A 20013-nucleotide genomic window follows, 5' to 3' on the forward strand; every position below is an offset into this window, starting at 1 on the left:
GGTAATGGTTGCACAACAATGTGAATGTATATAATGTCACTGAACTATACATTTTAAAATGGCTACAATGGGGGCACCTGGCTGGTTCAGTGGGTGGAGCATGTGATTCTTGATTTCGGGGTTGTATGTTTGAGCCCCACGCTGGGTGTAGAGATTAATTAAGAAAAATCTTGCGGGGGGGCGCCTGGGTGGCTCAGTCGGTTGAGCGTCCGACTTTGGCTCAGGTCATGATCTCACAGTCCATGAGTTCAAGCCCTGCATCAGGCTCTGTGCTGACAGCCTGGAACCTGCTTCGGATTCTGTGTCTCCCTCTCTCTGACCCTACCCCGTTCATGCTCTGTCTCTCTCTGTCTCAAAAATAAATAAACATTAAAAAAAAAAAAAAAAGAATAAAATCTTGGGGCATCTGGGTGGCTCAGTCGGTTAAGCATCTGACTCTTGATTTTGGTTCAGGTCATGATCTCACGGTTTGTGAATTCGAGCCCCATGTCAGGCTCTGCACTAACAGTGAGGAGCCTGCTTGGAATTCTCTCTCCTCTCTCTGTCCCTATCCCACTCACTCTCTCTCTCTCTCAAAATAAATAAATGAGCTTAAAAATAAAATAAAATCTTTAAAAATTTTTTAAAATTAAAAAAATAAAATGGTTAAAACAGTAACTTCTATGTTATGTGTACTTTACCACAATAAAAAGAATAGATTGAAAAAAAAGAATAGATTTGATATTAGTTGTGAGGAAAATAGTTTCATGATGTATACATCTGAAAATAAAAGTCTAACTTAAAAAATATTAGAACAATAACTCAACCACATTAAAAAGCTTATAAACCAAGGGATGTAAGTTTTCATTTTCTTTCCTTACAAATATGTAATTTAAGTGAACATATGACAGAATACCATAACGGCTTCTCATTCTGCTTTTCCTAAATATGGCATCAGTATAAGTACATTATGCATTTCTCCTACAAATAAACCAAATAAACACCTCTGAGTTCACTTTGAAGCCAATCCTTACAGAAACTCAGAAATCTCATTTAAAAGGGCTGCCTGTGGATGCAATGAATAGTCTGAGAGATTAGTGGGACATTTGGAGAATACTTACTGCCTTCCCACGTACACTGTAACAGATTCAGAGCACCTTCTATTCTCTTCCAATGCTGAAGATGGAAGAAAGCATAGGCAATTGCTTCACTATCACCTCGTTTCAGAATGTGTTCTGGAGGTAAAATTAGACTCTTCATCTCTAGTAAATACTAGAAAAATGACACACAGAGAAACACACCACAGAAAAGAGAAAAATTAAATTATGTTACATTCAAACAAAAAATGTAGACTCAAATTTTATAAAGTCCATTTGATTAAAAAAAACACACATTAAGCTAGTCGAGATGACAAGAGGGTCATACTGATAGTATGTGTATAAAAAATGCTTGTATATGCAAATTCCAAAAATCAGAATATCCCTAAAGGCAGAAATAAGGAGATAAATGGCTTATGTATGACCTTGCTAAATACAAAATAGAAACTCAAGCTGAGGAAATAATGTGAAAGCAAATATCTATTTTTCCAAAAGAAAATTAAGTATAAAAATGATAAAATACAATTTTGGAAACATTTTGTGGTGACATTGAATTCTTTTTTCTCTTATTCCCATTTTACAAGTGAGGAACTTAATTGTGAATAAGTTCAATTAAATTAATATTTACTGAGTGCAAGTACTATATCTATTAGGAAACACTATATTCTCTGGAACTTCCTAATGTAATGAGAAAGACAGATTTTTTTAAGTTAATAATTATAACAAGACTATGCTTTATTAGAGATATAAACAGTGTATACAGGAATTTGGATTGAAGGTATTCATGTTTTTTAGTTTTTCTTTAACAGCTTTATTGAGACATAATTTACATACTTTACACTTCACCCATTTAAAGTGTACAACTCAATGGTTTTTAGTATATTCACAGATATATATAACCATTACCACAATTTTAGAACATTTTCATCACTTCAAAAAGAATCCACATCCTCTTATTACCCTCTAATCAAGCAACCATTAATCTGCTTTGAATCTCTATACATTTGCCTGTTCTGGTTATTTCATACAAAAAGAATTGCATAATATATGGTCTATTGTAATTGGTGTCTTTCACTTAGTATAATGTTTTCATGGTACATCCATGTCGTATCATATACCAGTACCTCATTCCTTTTTGCAGCTGAATAATATTCCATTATATGGATATACCACACTTGTTTATCCATTCATTATTTGATGGACATTTGGTTGTTTTCACCTTTTGGCTATTATGAATAATGCTGCAGTAAACATTCACATACAAGGTTTTATGTGAACAGAAGTTTTCACCTCTCTTGGGTATATACCTAGTAGTGAAAGTGCTGGATCATACGATAACTCTATGTTTAGGAGGTATTGGTTATGATTTAGGTGGTGAAAATAAACCACTCGATGGCATTTGGGATTTGAGCTTATAGATAAAGATGGGTAAAATATGGATGAACAGATTGGGCAGTGGGGTGGGAAAACACAGGGGTTGGAGTACAGGCCAACCTGAACAAGGCCAAGAAAGTACAGTGCAAGACACATTTAAGGAATTAGTGGATGTGCCTATTAAAGAAGTTATAACCTATCAGTTCTTATTCACACATGAAAATTAAATGCTACCTTAAATTCTTAAAGAAAATACTTGCCTTAATATTGCAGTCCACAACAAAAGCAGTATAATCAAATGTACTAATTACATAAAGGTGCAAACTTAACCACCTGTTTATCATCTTTACTATTAAAGTGGTCAACTTAAAACAAAACCTTCAAAAATATTTAGTTAGCTAAATACTTCCTCCAAAGACTAAGACCAGAGTATACTTCCCCTACTAAAACAGTTCGAAACAACCTCTTTTGTTCTATATAATTTGATAGCAAATTATGTGTCATAACGTCTAAACCACATTAACTTCTGTTATAAAAAGAGAAACACTCCTGAGATATGTCATAAATGATACATTCTCACACTTGGGCTGTTATACAAACTAAGGAGATGAACAACACAAAGAGCTGAATTTGTGAAACATGTTTCAAAACTGCTACAAGCAGGAAGAAACAAAAAGGTGTAGTGACTTCAAAATTTAAGCCTTAGGCTATTAATCAACACATATGTATACATTGTATCAATACATCTAAAATAATTTTTTTTTGTTTATGAAATGTGCCTTTCCAATACTAACTTTAATGCCCATCTTTAATTACTCTTACTCCTATACCTCAATAAAGCTGGGGGAAAAAAAGCTCCTCTTAATCTTGATGTCTCTGGCTCTCTCCTAAAAGTGTAAGAATGCAGTCTGCTCATCAATTTATTTTAGCAGATGTCACAAGCTATGAGATTATTTACTAATCCAGTTTGGGGACTTAACATTTCCCATTCAGTTTCTTAAAGGAATGCAGCAGAGGTTGTGTCTTGGTCAAGCAAAGCCCATTTGCTGCCTGGTTGGGTTCTCTCCCCTTAGTGCCTTGGGCCTATATTCAGGAGGGTAATATTCTTTCTAATCCCCTCTAATCCTTGCCCATTTTTTTAAAACACAGTAAAAGATCACTCGCACCAGGCGGCTGTGGGAAAATGGACTCAAATAGCTGACCTCTGACATGACTCCTTATGTTCTTAGCAAGTGCGCTAAGAGCTTCTTCAGTAGGAAGCAAAAAAAAAATGCAACAATCACAGTGGAATCTCCATCATAAAAAGAGTATCTCATTTTCAGAAGAAAACTGTTTTAATAAATAAACCAAGCCCTTTCTATTAAAACTCCGCTTCATTTCACAGGTAGAGGAGATAAAATATCCCAAATTATTTTCAATGAGTTTTAGAACCCTGAAGTTTTAAAGCTTTACACTAAACCCTATCTTGGTAGTCACATAGCAAGTGGTAAGCAAAAGATATTCAGTTAACAATTATCCAGGAGATATCAATTCAAAACGTTAAGAAAATACTTGAACAGCAACTGTATATCTGTATTTTCACTGTTTAATAATCTAAGTGACAATTCTGATAGTAATCAAACACATATGGCACATATATTAGGAAATGATACTTAAGTTTATATTTTAAAATCTTTGCTATTTAATCATGAAAAAAAATCTCTTTTGCTATCTTATTTTTCATTATCATGTCTTACCTACCACCAAAGGTCCTTTCCAATTTGACTTTAAGGCAAAGCAATTTTTATTTTTCAGTTTCTAATAAACTACTGAATTAAAACTGCACCCTCAAAATATAAGGGAAATTTTTCAGTTTAAGGAAAATATATTTAAAATATGTTAAAGGATTATTACTTATTTTATATCCTTCACAAACTGCTACTCAGGAATTCCTGCCCCCCAGTATAAGGTGTAAGTTACTACACAATGGAAATTACATCCTTCGTATTCTACTATAGCACCTAGCACACTACACTAACCAAAGTAGGCATTTAAACACTAACTGACTGACTTGATCTCATATATATAGTTAAAATGTCTTCAAACTCATACTTATATTTCTGTTTTTACTTAAAGATATTGTTTAACTCTCTAGGCAAACTAAAAACAAAACAAAACAAACTTCTACCTAGGCTTTACTTTTCCATGAATAAAAATAGGAGAGGTTGAAAACTGAAGAGTGGTTGGTTTGGTTTGGTGTTGGTCTTTTTTTATGCTTCTGAAAGTACATGCTTAGTGTTCTAAAGTTCTAACATTGCAGAGTTACATAGGAGAAATAATATATTAATAAATTGGAGGATAAAAGAGTAAAGAAAAAAGGTAATCCAAGTTATATTTGTCTGGATTTCTTTAAGCATAACATCCTTAAAAACAGGATCAAACTTTTATATAACTCACTTTTTACTTCACAATACATCTTTACATCTCATCCTGTCTCTAACAGATCTCATTATTTTTAATTGTTGTATAGTATTCCATTAAAAACTGAGTTATTTTATAAGTTAAGAAATAAGGTCATGCTGAAATTGTACTACCATTCTTAAAAGGTCAAAAATAATAACATTAAGCAAAGCTTATAAAAATATTAAGTAAAATGGCTTAAAAATTCCAAAAAATGATGGGATCTAAAATTTCACTTTCTTTAACTTAGACAGGTCTTTATAGCAATGTAGGTCTAAAACACAGACATGTCTACTTACCAAACATTTACTGCAATCCACAGTATGTTATGTTCTAAGCAGCATTTCAGACATAAAATGGTAAGTAAAACAAGAATTCTGCTTTTTAAAAAGCTCATAGGGAACTAAGGAAGAGACATACAAATAGACCAAAAAACAAGCAAAACAAAACCCAAGACATGATTAAAGCATTGAAGGAACAGAGAAAAGAGAGTCATTATCTCTGCTTAGGAAAAATGATAAAAGATACTTCTATACAGGAGGCAACAGATGAGCAGAATCCTGAAGAATGAGTAGAAAGTTGCCATGTAGAGAAGAGACTGAGCATATATACAAAGGTAGGGAGACATGATGAGACATGACCAATCTCAGGAATAACAAGATAAGGAGCAAAGCAGAAGTAGCAAGGAGTAATGTTGGAGACAGATATCCGGCCCAGACTGGGAAAGGCTTCTGTATATGCAATACTAAGGGATTGGTCCTTATCTGAGAGATGATAGGGAATAAGAAGGGCTCTTCAAGCAGAGCAAGTTTTGCTATTTAGGTAGATAACTATGGCAATGGCCAGAGTGGAGATGGGTTTATAGCAGGGAAACCAGTAAGAAGTATGTTTTAATCATCCAAGTAAAAGATGGAAAGTATTTGAAATAATTTCTATATCTTTATGTGTATGTTTAGAAATGCATAGAAAGGGCACCTGCGTGGCTCAGTTGGTTGAACATCTAACGTGGCTCAGGTCATGATCTCATGGTTCCTGAGTTCAAGCCCTGCATCGGGCTGAGTTCGAGCACTGCATCGGGCTTGCACATGGTCAGTGTAGAGCCCACTTCAGATTCTCTGTTCCCCCCTCTCTTTCTGTCCCTCCCCTACTTGCACTCTCTCTCAAAAATAAAGAAATGCATATAATATGTCTGGCCATCACAGAACCAAACAGAAACAGTGGTTGCGTGAGAGAAGTAGAATTGGGAGAGAAAGAACAGGACTTTTTATTCTATAAACTGCTAAAGGGTCTGATTTCTTTTTTAAAAAGCACTCGTTACTTTTATAACAACAATGATCATGTTTTAAAGAACAGGTAGTGAAGACAAACACTGGTCAGTGACAAAGGGAATGGAGTAGGTGACTAGATCTGAAAGACATTTCAAAGGTTATAATATGAGTTAGTAATTTGGAAAGAGCAGAAGTAAAGATTAATGATGAGAAGATGATAATGAAGCCATAAACCAAATTATAATAATAAGTTAGGACAGGCAAGTTGGAGAAGAAACTTATAAATAAAAATTTAAAAATTCAGTTTGAGACATATTGAAGAGGCTGAGGTACCAACCAGATATCCAGGTAAAAATTTCCACAACCAGATAGAAAAACAAGTTTATAGACAAGGAAGGAAGCCAGATTTATAAGATACAGGTTTGGAAATTATCAGCAAATAAAATATAATAAAAGACATAAACCAAGGCCGGTACCCACTATACTATGCTGCAGGACCTTCCATATTACCTCAGAGTCACCTTACTGTTCTATCTGGAACAAATCAGAAATTGTAGGAACAATTTGTATTCAACTACTGACAATATACTCAGATGACTATTCAAGTCTCTTGCTTTTTCCTAAAAATAAAAATAAAAAATTAAAGCTACTTTGGAAAATAGCTTATAAATAGCTATAAATAGTTAAAAAAAAGACATAATAATGTATGGTTTTTTTTTAATCTAAAACCATACCTATGCTTACACTCAAATTCACTTTAACTTTGAATTGCTTTGATCTTTATAATTTATCTTTAGATTACTTTGTTTCTATTACTTTGTAAATCTTACAACAGCTTTTGACCAAAAGCAATATAATTCTGACCTGAAGTAATGATAATGCTTTATAATCTTCTTCTTAAAAGCAGAGGTTAAAGAAAAATCTCTCTGAAGGCATCTGAAATTAAGGTACTTTGCTCTTGATCAGTCATGCACATCAAGAACCAATTTATCTCTGCAATTAGTTTTCTCAGTGCACATTCTATGAGATTGGACAGGCAGGCTGAATGCAAAGAGTCCACATTGATGTGTATTGGGGGAAGACTAAAGACAGTTCCCAGATAGAAAGTAAACAGAACAGCTGTATGAATAAACTGAAAGAAAATATAACACTCCTAGCAGTCTCAGGAGCAAAGGGAAAGTGATATTCTATTGAAAGGAGAGGGAAGGGAGACTAGAGAGGGCATTTGCCACGGGAAAACTTCTTTCCACATCATCCTACAGAGCAGTACCTCAAAAGAGAAGTGTTTTCTAGATCAACTCTTCCACCTAGACCACACCATAACATAACAGAAAGGCAAAGCCTTCACTGTGCCCTAACTTTGGGTCATGGACTTCAACACCACTTCCCCATTTCTCCCTTTACTACCGCTATGCCACTCAGTCTCAATCAAGTGCCTGTTTCTCTCTCATCTTTTGTATATGCTGCTATAATATAGGTAATCTGACCAATGAAATGTAAGCTTGAGGGGCGCCTGGGTGGCTCAGTTGGCTGAGCATCCGACTCTTGATTTCAGCTCAGGTCCTGATCCCAGCTTCATGGGATTGAGCCCCACATCGCACTTCACCCTGAGCATGGAGCCTGCTTGAGATTCTCTCTCCTTCTCTCTCTCTCTCTCACTCCCTCCCTCTGTCCCTCTCCCCTGTTCATGCTCTATCAAATTAAAAAGAAGAAGCAGGAGGAGAAGGAAGAGGAGGAGAAGAAAGAGGAGGAGGAGAAGAAGAAAAAAGAAAAAAGAAATGTGAGCTTGCTGCTAAAGAGCTGGTATCTTCTATTAGTGGATGGGACTCAGAACATCCTACATGCTTCAATTTCTGATCAACCAAAATGAATTTTACCTTTTCTGTATCAATTTATTTTTAAAATTCCCCTTGCACTTAAAGAAGCCTCCAGGCATGGTCTGGTTTCTTGAAAACACAAAACAGCTTTTGTTATAAAATAAGAACTAATAACTTTTCAAAGCTACAGATAACATATTCTGAAACATGTACTCAAATTGTTATTGTTTTGTTTATAAATGTTCTCTTCCCCCAAGAGCTTCTACTACAAGACACAAATTATCTTCAGGGCATTAACTAATTCAAATTAGTTAAATGCTGTCTCAATATCTTCACTTTTACCTCATCTCAACAAAAGAATCCCCAAATCTGACACATGCTAAGGCCATGAGCACTAAAGTAATACTCCTAAGAAAAAGAGTTCATAGAGGAACAGCTTAAACAGGAAGCAAAAATCGTAATGGAGGTGTAAAAAGCAATAATCACCATGATCAGTACTGTTGCCTGACACTCAGACATTGTGTTAAGTGCTTCGTATATATCAACGCATTTAATCAGAAGGCATGATACTTTGACAGTGCTTTCCATGCTGAGTCAGATTCTTTTACCTTTACTGATGTACTGTAAAATGCACGTATCTTAAGCATGCAATTTGATGAGTTTTGACAAATGTAGACAAGCCACACACCAATGAAGACACAGAACATTTCCATCACCCCAGAAAGTTCTCCTTTCCAGTTAATTCCCTACCTTGACTACCTGAGGCAACAACTGTTCTAATATCTACCAGCCCAGATCATATTTCGACACCACATAAGTGGAATCATTCAGTATGTACTCTTTTGTACACATTATATTCTTGAGATTTATCCATAGTTTACTTGTATCAGTTCTTTCTTTTTCTTGCTGAAAAGTATCCCAGTGAATAAATATATCACAATTTGTCCATTTACTTGTTAATGCACATCTGGGTTGTTTCCAGTTTGGGGCTATCATGAATAAACAGAGGTATGAAACATGTTCCATTCTTAAAAAAAGAAAAAAAAAAAGCCTGACATTTTCTTTTTTCTTTTTTTTTTAATGTTTATTTATTTTTTGAGAGAGAGAGAGAGAGAGAGAGACACAGAGTGCAAGCTAGGGAGGAGCAGAGAGAGAGAGGGAGACACAGAAACCGAAGCAGACTCCAGGCTCTGAGCTGTTAGCACAGAGCCCGACACAGGGCTTGAACTCACAGACCATGAGATCATAACCTGAGCTGAAGTCAGACACTTCACCGACTGAGCCATCCGAGCGCCCTTGACAATTTCTATAGTAGTTGAAAGATACACAATCTTTTTCTTGTTTGGTAACTAAAAAAAAATTTTGAACCAAAACCATAGCTAAGTAATAAAGAACAAGTCAAAAACCATGAAAACACATTGTTTTAATTTTTTGCTATTACTATCATAGTTACTGTACACAGAAATTCATTCAGTAGATTTAAAAAATCTGTACAATCAATATTAATGAGATATCTAAAGCAAATGCATAGCCTGAAGAGATTTATGTGATCTCTTTCTACTGCGTTTCTAATAGTTTCCAGCTTTAACAAACTGCAGTCCGAGACCTATAGTCATTTCTGTTGTAGTTCTGTGGAAAGTTGCCCAAAAATCTTTCCTGCTAAAACAGCTTCATCCTATGTCATCTTACTGGTAAAAGTCATATAACATTTGGCAAATTTGCATAACAAATTTTTAAGAATAAAAGATTCATTAATTAATTTACTTAGTTACTTACAGGTCATTGTTCATTAGGGTAAATAAGTTATTACAACCCACAGCTTAAGTTTGAGGAAGAAAATTAAAAAAAAAAATTTTTTTTAATGTTTATTTATTTTTTTGAGACAGAGAGAGACAGAGCATGAACGGGGAAGGGTCAGAGAGAGGGAGACACAGAATCTGAAACAGGCTCCAGGCTCTGAGCTGTCAGCACAGAGCCCGATGCAGGGCTCGAACTCACGGACCGCGAGATCATGACCTGAGCCGAAGTCCGACGCTTAACCGACTGAGCCAACCAGGCGCCCCGAGGAAGAAAATTTCTAAAGCCTTTATTTTTTCTTGGCTTCAGGCTGAGAGGCAGGGATAGAGAGCATAAGTGGGGGTGGAAGAAAATTTGAATCTGTACATACTTCATAACTTGTAAATCCCTCACAAAAACAGCCTTAAATACCAGAGCTCTTCTAGTTCATATAATACTAATGTTATTTAAGTGGGATATTATCCAAGTTGTTGGACCTTAAAATTTCTCTAAAAAAAATAATAATAATTATCCTGTTTGAAAATATCCAGGTTAAAGTGTATATCCACAAACAGTAATGTAAGGTTATAGCACCACTTTACTTAGGTGGATTTTTTTTAAGTTTATTTATTTAAAAAAATTTTTTAACATTTATTAATTTTTGAGAGATGGAGGGAGACCCAGCATGAGTGGGTAAGGGGCAGAGAGAGAGGGAGACACAGAATCTGAAGCAGGCTCCAGGCTCTGAGCTGTCGGCACAGAGCCTGGTGTGGGGCTCGAACTCATGAACCATGAGATCATGACCTGAGCTGAAGTCGGGCACCTAATGGACTGAGCCACCCAGGCGCCCCATTTATTTATTTATTTTGAGAGAGACAGGACAGTGCGAGCAGAGGAGGGGTATGAGAGAGAGAGAGAGAGAGAGAGAGAGAATCTCAAGGAGGTTCCACAATGTCAGCACACAGCCTGATGCGGGGCTCGAACTCCTGAACCGTGAGATAGTTGGATATTTTGATGGAGTTGGCTTTGACATTTAGTTGAGGGGACATACATAAATTTCTACCTACAGATAAAAATGACTTAATGTTAAAGTATAGGGGCATCTGGGTGGCTCAGTCGGTTAAGCAGCTGACTTCAGCTCAGGTCAGGATCTTGTCATTCATAAGTTCAAGCCCCACGTCGGGGTCTGTGCTGACAGCTCAGAGCCTGGAGCCTGCTTCAGGTTCTGTGTCCCCCTCTCTATCCCTTCCCCACTTGCACTCTGTTTCTCTCTTTCTCTCTCTCAAAAATAAATAAACATTGAAAAAAAAATTTTTAAAGGTTAAAGTATATACACAATATATACTAGTTGAATATGGTTATATTTAAGTTATACATTGTAGTTTTATTGAGACACAAAATTCATCATTGTAAGTATACAGTTCAAAGATTTTCAGTAACTTTGTATGGTTGTGCAATCATCACCACCAAAAGTTTCCTCATGTCTGTGTGCAGTCAATCCATACTTCTACTTCAGCTCCAGGGAAACACTGATCTGCTTTTCTGTCCACAGTCTTCCCTGCTTGAGAAATTTCATATTAATGAAATCATATATGTTGTCTTTTGTGTCTGGTTTCTTTCACTTAGCATGAAGCACTTGAGGTCCATCTATGTTGTTATATGTACTTATAGTTTGCTCCTTTTTAGTACTAAGAAGTGTTCCATTACATGGAGATACTACAATTTACTTGTTCATTTACTTGTGTTTGACTGTTTCATGTTTTTGGCTATTGTGCATAATACTACGATTAACACTTGCACACAAGTCTTTGTGTAGACCTAGGTTTTCCTTTCTCTTGGGTAGATACCTAGGAATGAAATGGATGGATCATATGGCAAGTGTACGTTTAACTGCAAAATTGTTTCCAAAGTAGCTATACTATTTTATATACCTAGCAGTAATGTACACAGTTTCTCCATATTCTTGCCAACAGTTGATTTTGTTGGTCTTTGTGAGTATAGCCATTTGAGTGGGTATAAAGTAGTACCATATTGTGCTTTTAATTTGCATTTCCCCAATGACCCATGATGCTATCTTCTGATGTGATTATTAGCTATACATATATCTTCTTTGGTGAAGTGACTATTCAATCCTTTACCCATTTTTTTTTTCCTTTACTCATGTTTTAAATAAGTTTTTTGTCCTCTTACTGAGTTGTAAGAGTTCTTTCTGAGTTCTGGATACAGAACTTCAACAGTATATGACTTGCAAATGTTTTCCCCCAGTCTTTGGCTTTCCATTTTCTTAATGATGTCTTTTGAAGAGCAAATGTTTTAAGAAGTCCAATTTATCAATTTTTTCTTTTATGGAGCATGATTTTGAAGAAATCTTTGCCTAACCTAAGGTCACAAAGCTCGAAGTTTTATAATTTTACCTCTTATATTTAGATCTATGATCCATATTGAGTTCCTTTTTATATTTGGTATGAAGGAAGGGTCTGGGCCCTTTTTTTTCTCCATATTGATTGTTCCAGCACCATAGAAAATACTATCCTTTCCCACTGAATTGCTTGGGAACTCTCGTTGAAAATCAACTGATCATTATGTGAGTTTGTTTCAGGATTCTCTATTGTCTTCTATTGACCTACATTTCAATATTTATGCCAATATTATACTATTTTAATTACTGTAGCTTTAAAAATGTCTTAAAATAGGGCACCTGGGTTGGGCGTCCAACTTCAGCTCAGGTCATGATCTCACAGTTCACGAGTTCAAGCCCTGCCTCTGGCTCTGGGCTGACAGTTCAGAGCCTGGAGCCTGCTTCAGATTCTGTGTCTCCCTCTCTCTCTGCCCCTCCCCTGCTCGTGCTCTCTCTCTCAGAAATAAATAAACATTAAAAAAATTTTTGTTTAATGTCTTAAAATTGGATAAATTTGGGTGAATTCCAACTTTGTTCTCCTTTCTCAAAATTGTTTTGGCTATTTTAGGTCTTTTGAATTTTCATATCAATTTTAGGATGTGTTTGTGAATTTCTACAAACAAGCCTGATAAGATTTTAATAGGAATTAGATTGAATCCATAGATCAATTTGGAGACAACTGTGGTCTTAACAATACTGAGTCTTCTAATCCATAAACATGGAACATATCTCCATTTATTTAGGTCTTCTTTAATTTCTTGTGTGTGTGTTCAAGATAAAAAAAAAAAAAAAGTATCCCCTAAAACCATTATAGATTATCTAGAGCAGATTCAATCTGGATATATTATCTATCCAACAATTTAATTTAATTAGGGCAATGCCTAGGATTTCTACTACCCTCCCTTGTACCCAAGTGCCTCCAGCAGTAGTTTTGAAGACCAATGCACAATGCACATCATCAGAATTGTTACTGCTGAGAATACACTTTGTATGAGAGGATTTGTGAAACAGAAACCAAGTCCACAACTACAGGGTATACATGGTCCATATTTTGTTATTCTTAGTGAGAATTAAATAAAATTTTTAGACATCTTAGTGATGTATTTAATTTGAATAGTTCGGTTAATAACAATTGCTTATCTTCTCACACAGGAAGATTTCCATCCCATCCTGGATAATGATACAAATCACTTCTGAAACGTTTACTGTGTGTCAGGCCTTCTTCTAAGCTCTTGAAGGATATGAACTCATTTAATCTCAATTAATAACTCTGAGGGATAAGAAATATTATTCCCATTTTACACATGAGGTCACTCGAGAGAAGCTGAGTAACTTGTCCAAGGTTATACAGCTAGGAAGTAGTGGGGCCAGAATTCAAACATAGGCAGTTTAGTTGCAGAATCCATGCTCTTAACCACTCTGCAGCATGAGAGAACAGAGCATTTCATTTGGAGTTATTTTCAGACCTCTGCTTCCAGTAATGGAACACTGGGTAATTCAAATCAACCCTCTCAGACAACTAGAAAAGCTGAACAAAATATTTTTAAAAATCCAATCAAATGCATCAGAGAATTCACAAAGGGTAAGGAATTAGCAGCCCACAGTCTAAAGAAGGCAAAAATTGGAGAAGTAAACCACATTTGGGGCTTCTTTTACCATAGAGACATTTGCCAATTTTGGACAAGATGGCAAAGAGGCTGTTCAAACTTTCTGCCAGTTTTATAAGGCTAAAGGAACAAAACTCAGGGTTGGATTGGCATCCAGAACGGCTGCATCCTAGGAATAGGGGTGAACCAGATACAAACCCAAACTTTCACGGGCTACAGCCCAGTTTCTAGTCATCTAGGTAGACCAGAAAATATCAATCCCTGAAACTGAATTAAGGTGATTCTGTCCTGCTAATTGCTTCTCCTAGGCATCTAAGAGCAAATAAAATCCTCTCCGAAGGAAGATATTATTATCTGAGGTTTCAAGTTATTTCTATAATTTTTTCAGGTAAAATATCAGATACATAGTCAAAGAAAATCAGGCATAAGAGAAGACAAGAAGAACATAATGTAGCAGAAAAAAAAAAACACATTATAGAAACAGACGCAGAAGTTCCAGATATGGAGATTATCAGAAAAAGACTTTAAGATAACTACTTTAAACTATTTTCACAGAGATAAAAGACTATACTTTAAATTTTGGCAGAGAATTAGAAACTATAAATAGCAAAGGAGATGTGAAAAATAAACAGAAATTCAAGAACTGAAAAATGTTTCAAAGGAGTGAAATCATACAGAGTATATTCTCTGGACATAATGCAATCATGCCAGAAACCATTGATAAAAAGATAATCTTCGCATGTTTGGAAATTAAGAAATAGCCAAATGGAATAAATGTATCTCTAAATCAAAGAGGAAATCAAGATGGAAATTAGAAAATATGTTGAATTAAATTATACACAAAATATTACTATATTATGCAGTTAAAATTGTACTTAGAGGTTTATAGACTTGAACAAATATATTAGAAGGAAGAAAGACTGAAACTAATGAGTTAACTTAAGTACCTATATAAAAAGATACAGGAAATAAAAAATAATAAAATAGAGCCAAAGTAAGTTGAAGAAAGGCCATAAAGAGCAGAAATGAATGAACCAGAAAATAAACAGTAGAGCAGATTGTCAAAGCCAGAGCTTGGTTCTTTGCAGAGACTAATAAAATTCATAGATCCCTGGGGAATCTGGTCAAGAAAAAAAAAATGGTAGCCAGTGTTAGGAACTAAATAGTAGATATCACAACTGATCCTGCAAACATTAACAAGATAATAAAAGGATTTTATGAAATCTTTATGCCAATAAATTATAATGAAATAAATTCCTAGAAAAATACAACTTAACAAAAACCAACACAAGAAGAATGAGGAAATTTGAATAGTTATGGAATACAGAAACTAAATTTATAATTCACCTATTAAAGAAATGAAATTTGTAATGAAAATCCTTCTCACAAAGGAAACTCCAGAATCAGATGGCTCTATCAACAAATTCTCTCGATTATTTAAGACAGAAATAATTCTAATTTTACACAAATTATTCCAGAGAATTTAAAAACACAGAGACCACTCCTAACTTATTTTATAAAGCCAACAATGAAAAGTACAGGCCAAAAACATAAGAAAAAAAGAAAGTAAACATAATTAATGTCACAACAGTGGTTACCTTTAAGCAGGAGGGAAGGAAGCATAGTTTCTGGGGGATGGCAAGGTGGTTCTTGACCTCAATGGTAGTTTTCACTCATTTGCTTTATAATAAATCATTAAGATCCACATTTCTGCTTTTTACACTTTGATATATATGTAATACAATTAAAAATAAAATTTAAATTTATGGGACCAGTGTCACTTAATAAGAGAATGGTATGAATATTTGTTGACTGTCATTCTTAAATTTCAGTAATTTTCTTAACTCTATACTTACTCTAAGAGACTTACAACTTCAATTTCTTGGAGATTATCTTTTAGAGATTAATCTCTTTAATGTTTACTTGCTTCCAAATTCCATTAACGTACATTATACTGGAATCAACAGTTATAATTACATTTGGTAACAGATGCATATATTCTTGAATATTCTATAGTTCCTAACATGGAGCATTGCTTTTAAAACCGCAAATTTAATCTTGGGTGATAAGACACAAAGATTAACTAATAATCTGTATGTCTGCAAGGTGTATAATATAAAGTCAAACGAGATGGGTATAGTTTCATCTGGGACTAAATAAACATCAACTCAGCAGTTTTTCTGGGAACTTCCACATCTGTTTCCTATCATTGATTATTTTAATCTATTTGTCTTCAGTCTTTGTCTATCCCTAGTTCAAAAACCCAGGCATCTGTCTAGAAGTAAAAAGCTTTTACAGTAACAGGAAATTTGATTTAATGATCTGAAAAATGAATGATCTTTTATTAAGACCATGCCATTTTATTTCTTCTCTATAACTAAAGTAAAAGGAACAGCTAGGTGAATACATTTCAAATTTTATTTTGAAAGCAATTACAAAGCCTAGAGTGAACTCCTGCTCCTATTCACCTTGCTAAATGCCTTTTAACATCCCCCTTATAGTGACTATCAAAATATAACAGACTAAAACAATTCTGACTCAAATTATGGAGACCCAAATTTGGTCTACATACTTTCATGAATTTGATAAACTTAAATAAAAGTAGTAGTTTCATCATAAAATTTCTCACTTTTGGAACATGAGGATTAAATTCCACGGCTCTATGAATTGCTTCCACAGCATTAATTTCTGCCATGCTTAGCCCTCTTCTGGAGGCTGTTTCAGGACAGAATCTATAAGAAAACCACAAAATGAACAAATGAATGTAAAAATCCATGATTTTGATCATAATCTAACTTCCTGAATCAGGGGTTTCTGGTGATGGCCAAAGACAAAGCCAAATAACTAGTAAACGTGAAAGTAAAGCCTTTATTTAGTTTAACATATAAAGAAAAGCAGCATAAGCAATGGAAATCCTCAAATTTAGGTAAGGAAATCATTCGAAGTCCATTGAAGGCACACTCTGGGAAAGGCAGTAAATATAAAATGCTACACAGGGACATCCAGAGAGTCTCATGAAATGGAAGTACATTGTTATTAAATTTTCACTGAGAGGAAAGAGTAATATTCCATTCTAATTTATATCAAGGCACAGTAATCTAAGGTGAAAAAAATGGTTGCCATTTGGTTGGTTTCTGAAAATTTTATCTGTGGAATAAAGAGAAATTCATTAAGGGCAGCCCAAAGGATAAAGATAAACAGAATAACTTGAAATTATAATCTCAGAACAGATAGTATGAAACTATTTCCCCACCACACACCTTATCAGTACCATTATAGCTACTCTCTGTACTTTCTAGCATTGCTTTAAGCATTTAACACACACCATCCTCACACACCCATGCTTTATTCTCACTTTACAGAGAGAAAGAGACTCAAACTGATTAACATGCCCAAAGTTCCACAGCTGGTATGCAGTAGACTTCGAATTGGAATCCAGGTTTAGTATAGCTCTAAAAACCTTGCTTTTTCCACTACACTAGTAAGAAGCCTCATAAGATCAAGGGTTATTCAAAAGGAAGTAGAGAGGAAAAAGCATTGTTTAAAATCGATAGTGAAAAACAACACAGTTTCCCCTGCTATCTGTGAGTGTTTCTATCAAACCTTTCCTTAAGCTGGAATGGCATAAAGTGAAGAAGCAATTACCTTTTCATGAAAGTGAGAATCCTGTTTGGATTTCTTTCAGTTAGTGAACACATATATTAATGCAGGTCTCTTGTAAAAGCGAGGTGGCATAAAGTAAACTTTCAGACAGCAGGAGAAACCCATGTTGAGTTTAGCAGTCTTTCTAAATTACTGTAGTTTTCATTACTTACTTATCTGAAACAGTCCTTGTCTTCAATAGTGCTGCTGTGTAACAGATTGCTGCTGACTTTGGAAGGCTTATATCTGTAATTGTAATTTTCAACTCAGGTAAGAATTACAAAACATATCTTAAGACATTTTTAATAAGAATAATTCATGATACAAAATCAACAGATGCAACACAGTAGTAGAAGCATGTGGACATGTAGTTAGACATGCAGACCTGAGTTTTAATCCTGATTCTAGTATTTACTAGCTATGCATCCTTGAACTAGTAGCAACTTCTTCAACCTTTAACCTTAGTTTTCTCTTCTCAGAATAGAGAAGTAATACTTTTCTGGCAGAGAGTAAATTAAATTATGTCTGTGAAAGCCCTCATACAATGGTGAAAAGCACTCAACAAATGTTTATGTTATGCTTACATAGGAGTATTCAGGGAAAAACATTTAGTTATAGCTGGAAATACTGAAAATTCCACCTTTCACAGAGAAAAACTAAGATTAAAAAAATAGAAATACTTAATAGTAGTTAAATCCAGGTAATACAACAGATGATTTTAATTCTTTCTCCTTACAATATTTCTGTATTTTCTACATTTTCTTAAATGACTTTTTAAAAAAATTTAAAAAATTAATCAGGAATTATAATATAATTAATTATATAAATCCTTTCTTAAAGAATGCACACAATAATGTTATCAGGGAAGTAGGACTTGAGGACCTTGAGTTTTATTTTATTTTATTTTAATTTTTTTTTAATTTTTTTAGCGTTTTTTTTTTTTTTAATTTATTTTTGAGAGAGAGAGACAGAGCATGAACGGGGGAGGGGCAGAGAGAGAGGGAGACACAGAATCTGAAGCAGGCTCCAGGCTCTGAGCCATCAGCCCAGAGCGCAACGCGGGGCTCGAACTCACAGACCACGAGATCGTGACCTGAGCTGAAGTCGGACGCTTAACCGACTGAGCCACCCAGGCGCCCCGAGGACCTTGAGTTTTAGATTCCAGAATTATACCAGCAAATAGAGAACTAAAGAAATAAATCTGTAGAGTGCCTGGGTAGCTCAGTTGGTTGAGCGTCCAACTTTGGCTCAGGTCATGATCTCATGGCTTGTGAATTCAAGCCCTGCATCAGGCTTGACAGCTCAGAGCCTAGAGCCTGCTTCCAATTCCGTCACCTCAATCTCTGCCTCTCCCCCGCTTGCACTCTCCCTCTCTCAAAAATTAATAAACATTAAAAAAAGAAAGAAAGAAAGAAAGAAAGAAAGAAAGAAAGAAAGAAAGAAAGAAAGAAAGAAAGAAAGAAAGAAAAAGAAATTTGCTTTTAACTTCTACAAGATTCTAGAACAGTAAAAACTCCGGAATCATAAAATCAACTGAAAACACAGAAGCATATCTAAGTTGTTAGTTTTATTTTAAATGAATCAGGTCCTATCTGATTTTTAGTATTTGGTTCCTAAGCTTGGTCATGTAAATATCATAAGCAGGCCATGTACCCAATAAATTACATATGAAAAGAATTTCTCACAAATTTCTTCACGAGCCTACACTATTGTGAAGCACTTCCTAAGAATTCCAGATGTTTCAAAGAAATAAATTTCTCTTTCCAAGGGTAACACATTTCAAACTTTCCAAGTCATGGGGATTCCCAAACTAATGGATAGGAACTTATAACAGAACAAGGATGAATAAGTGACTTGTACATGCTCTGTTACAGTAAAAGATATGACCAGAAACATTATGCTATGCTTCTTAAAAATTCTCCCAACTCCGGGGCGCCTGGGTGGCTCAGTCGGTTAAGCGGCCGACTTCAGCTCAGGTCACGATCTCGCGGTCCGTGAGTTCGAGCCCCGCGTCCGTGAGTTCGAGCCCCGCGTCGGGCTCTGGGCTGATGGCTCAGAGCCTGGAGCCTGCTTCCGATTCTGTGTCTCCCTCTCTCTCTGCCCCTCCCCCCGTTCATGCTGTGTCTCTCTCTGTCTCAAAAATGAATAAACGTTAAAAAAAAAAAAAAAAAAAAAAATTCTCCCAACTCCATTTGTGGTGAACTGGCTCTGTTTAGTATAATAATAAATAGCCAATACATACTGACTTTTTACTATTGGAAGACTAGTAAACAAAGAAATGGAACACCTGGATTTAAGTGCAGGCTTACCACTTACTGCTGGGAGACCTTACCCAATTACTTACCTTCTTCAACTCCAGTTTCCTTGTTTCACTAACAAGAGTAAAAAAAAAAACAAACTTGTCCTACCACCTCACAAGAGTATTATACAGATATGAAATAAATTACACTTTGTAATCAAAAAGCATTTTAAAAATGTTATTCTGAATTACTCATACAACTTGTTAACGGTCTCTGATACTCCAAAACAAATAAGGCACCATCCTATGTCTACGGCACCCCATACTTTTCCAATTATCTCACCTAACACACTATGCTTCAATACAACTACTATTCA

The 20013-nt window shown here is 35.1% G+C and overlaps 1 protein-coding gene across 5 annotated transcripts in view; it reads right to left on the reverse strand.

Annotated features, from left to right (window-relative positions):
• Nucleotides 1-20013, reverse strand: part of ST7L (suppression of tumorigenicity 7 like) — an 82986-nt gene that overhangs the window by 31790 nt on the left and 31183 nt on the right. For all 5 annotated transcript variants that reach the window (XM_045478666.1, XM_045478664.1, XM_045478663.1 and 2 more), the window contains exons 10-12: nucleotides 17571-17643; nucleotides 16385-16487; nucleotides 1101-1251 (exon numbers count right to left, since the gene is read on the reverse strand). In XM_045478666.1, the coding sequence (XP_045334622.1) occupies nucleotides 1101-1251; nucleotides 16385-16487; nucleotides 17571-17643 (327 nt within the window). The remainder of the gene's footprint in view (nucleotides 1-1100; nucleotides 1252-16384; nucleotides 16488-17570; nucleotides 17644-20013) is intronic.

Source organism: Leopardus geoffroyi, chromosome C1, assembly GCF_018350155.1.
Source record: "Leopardus geoffroyi isolate Oge1 chromosome C1, O.geoffroyi_Oge1_pat1.0, whole genome shotgun sequence".
NCBI lineage: Eukaryota > Metazoa > Chordata > Mammalia > Carnivora > Felidae > Leopardus > Leopardus geoffroyi.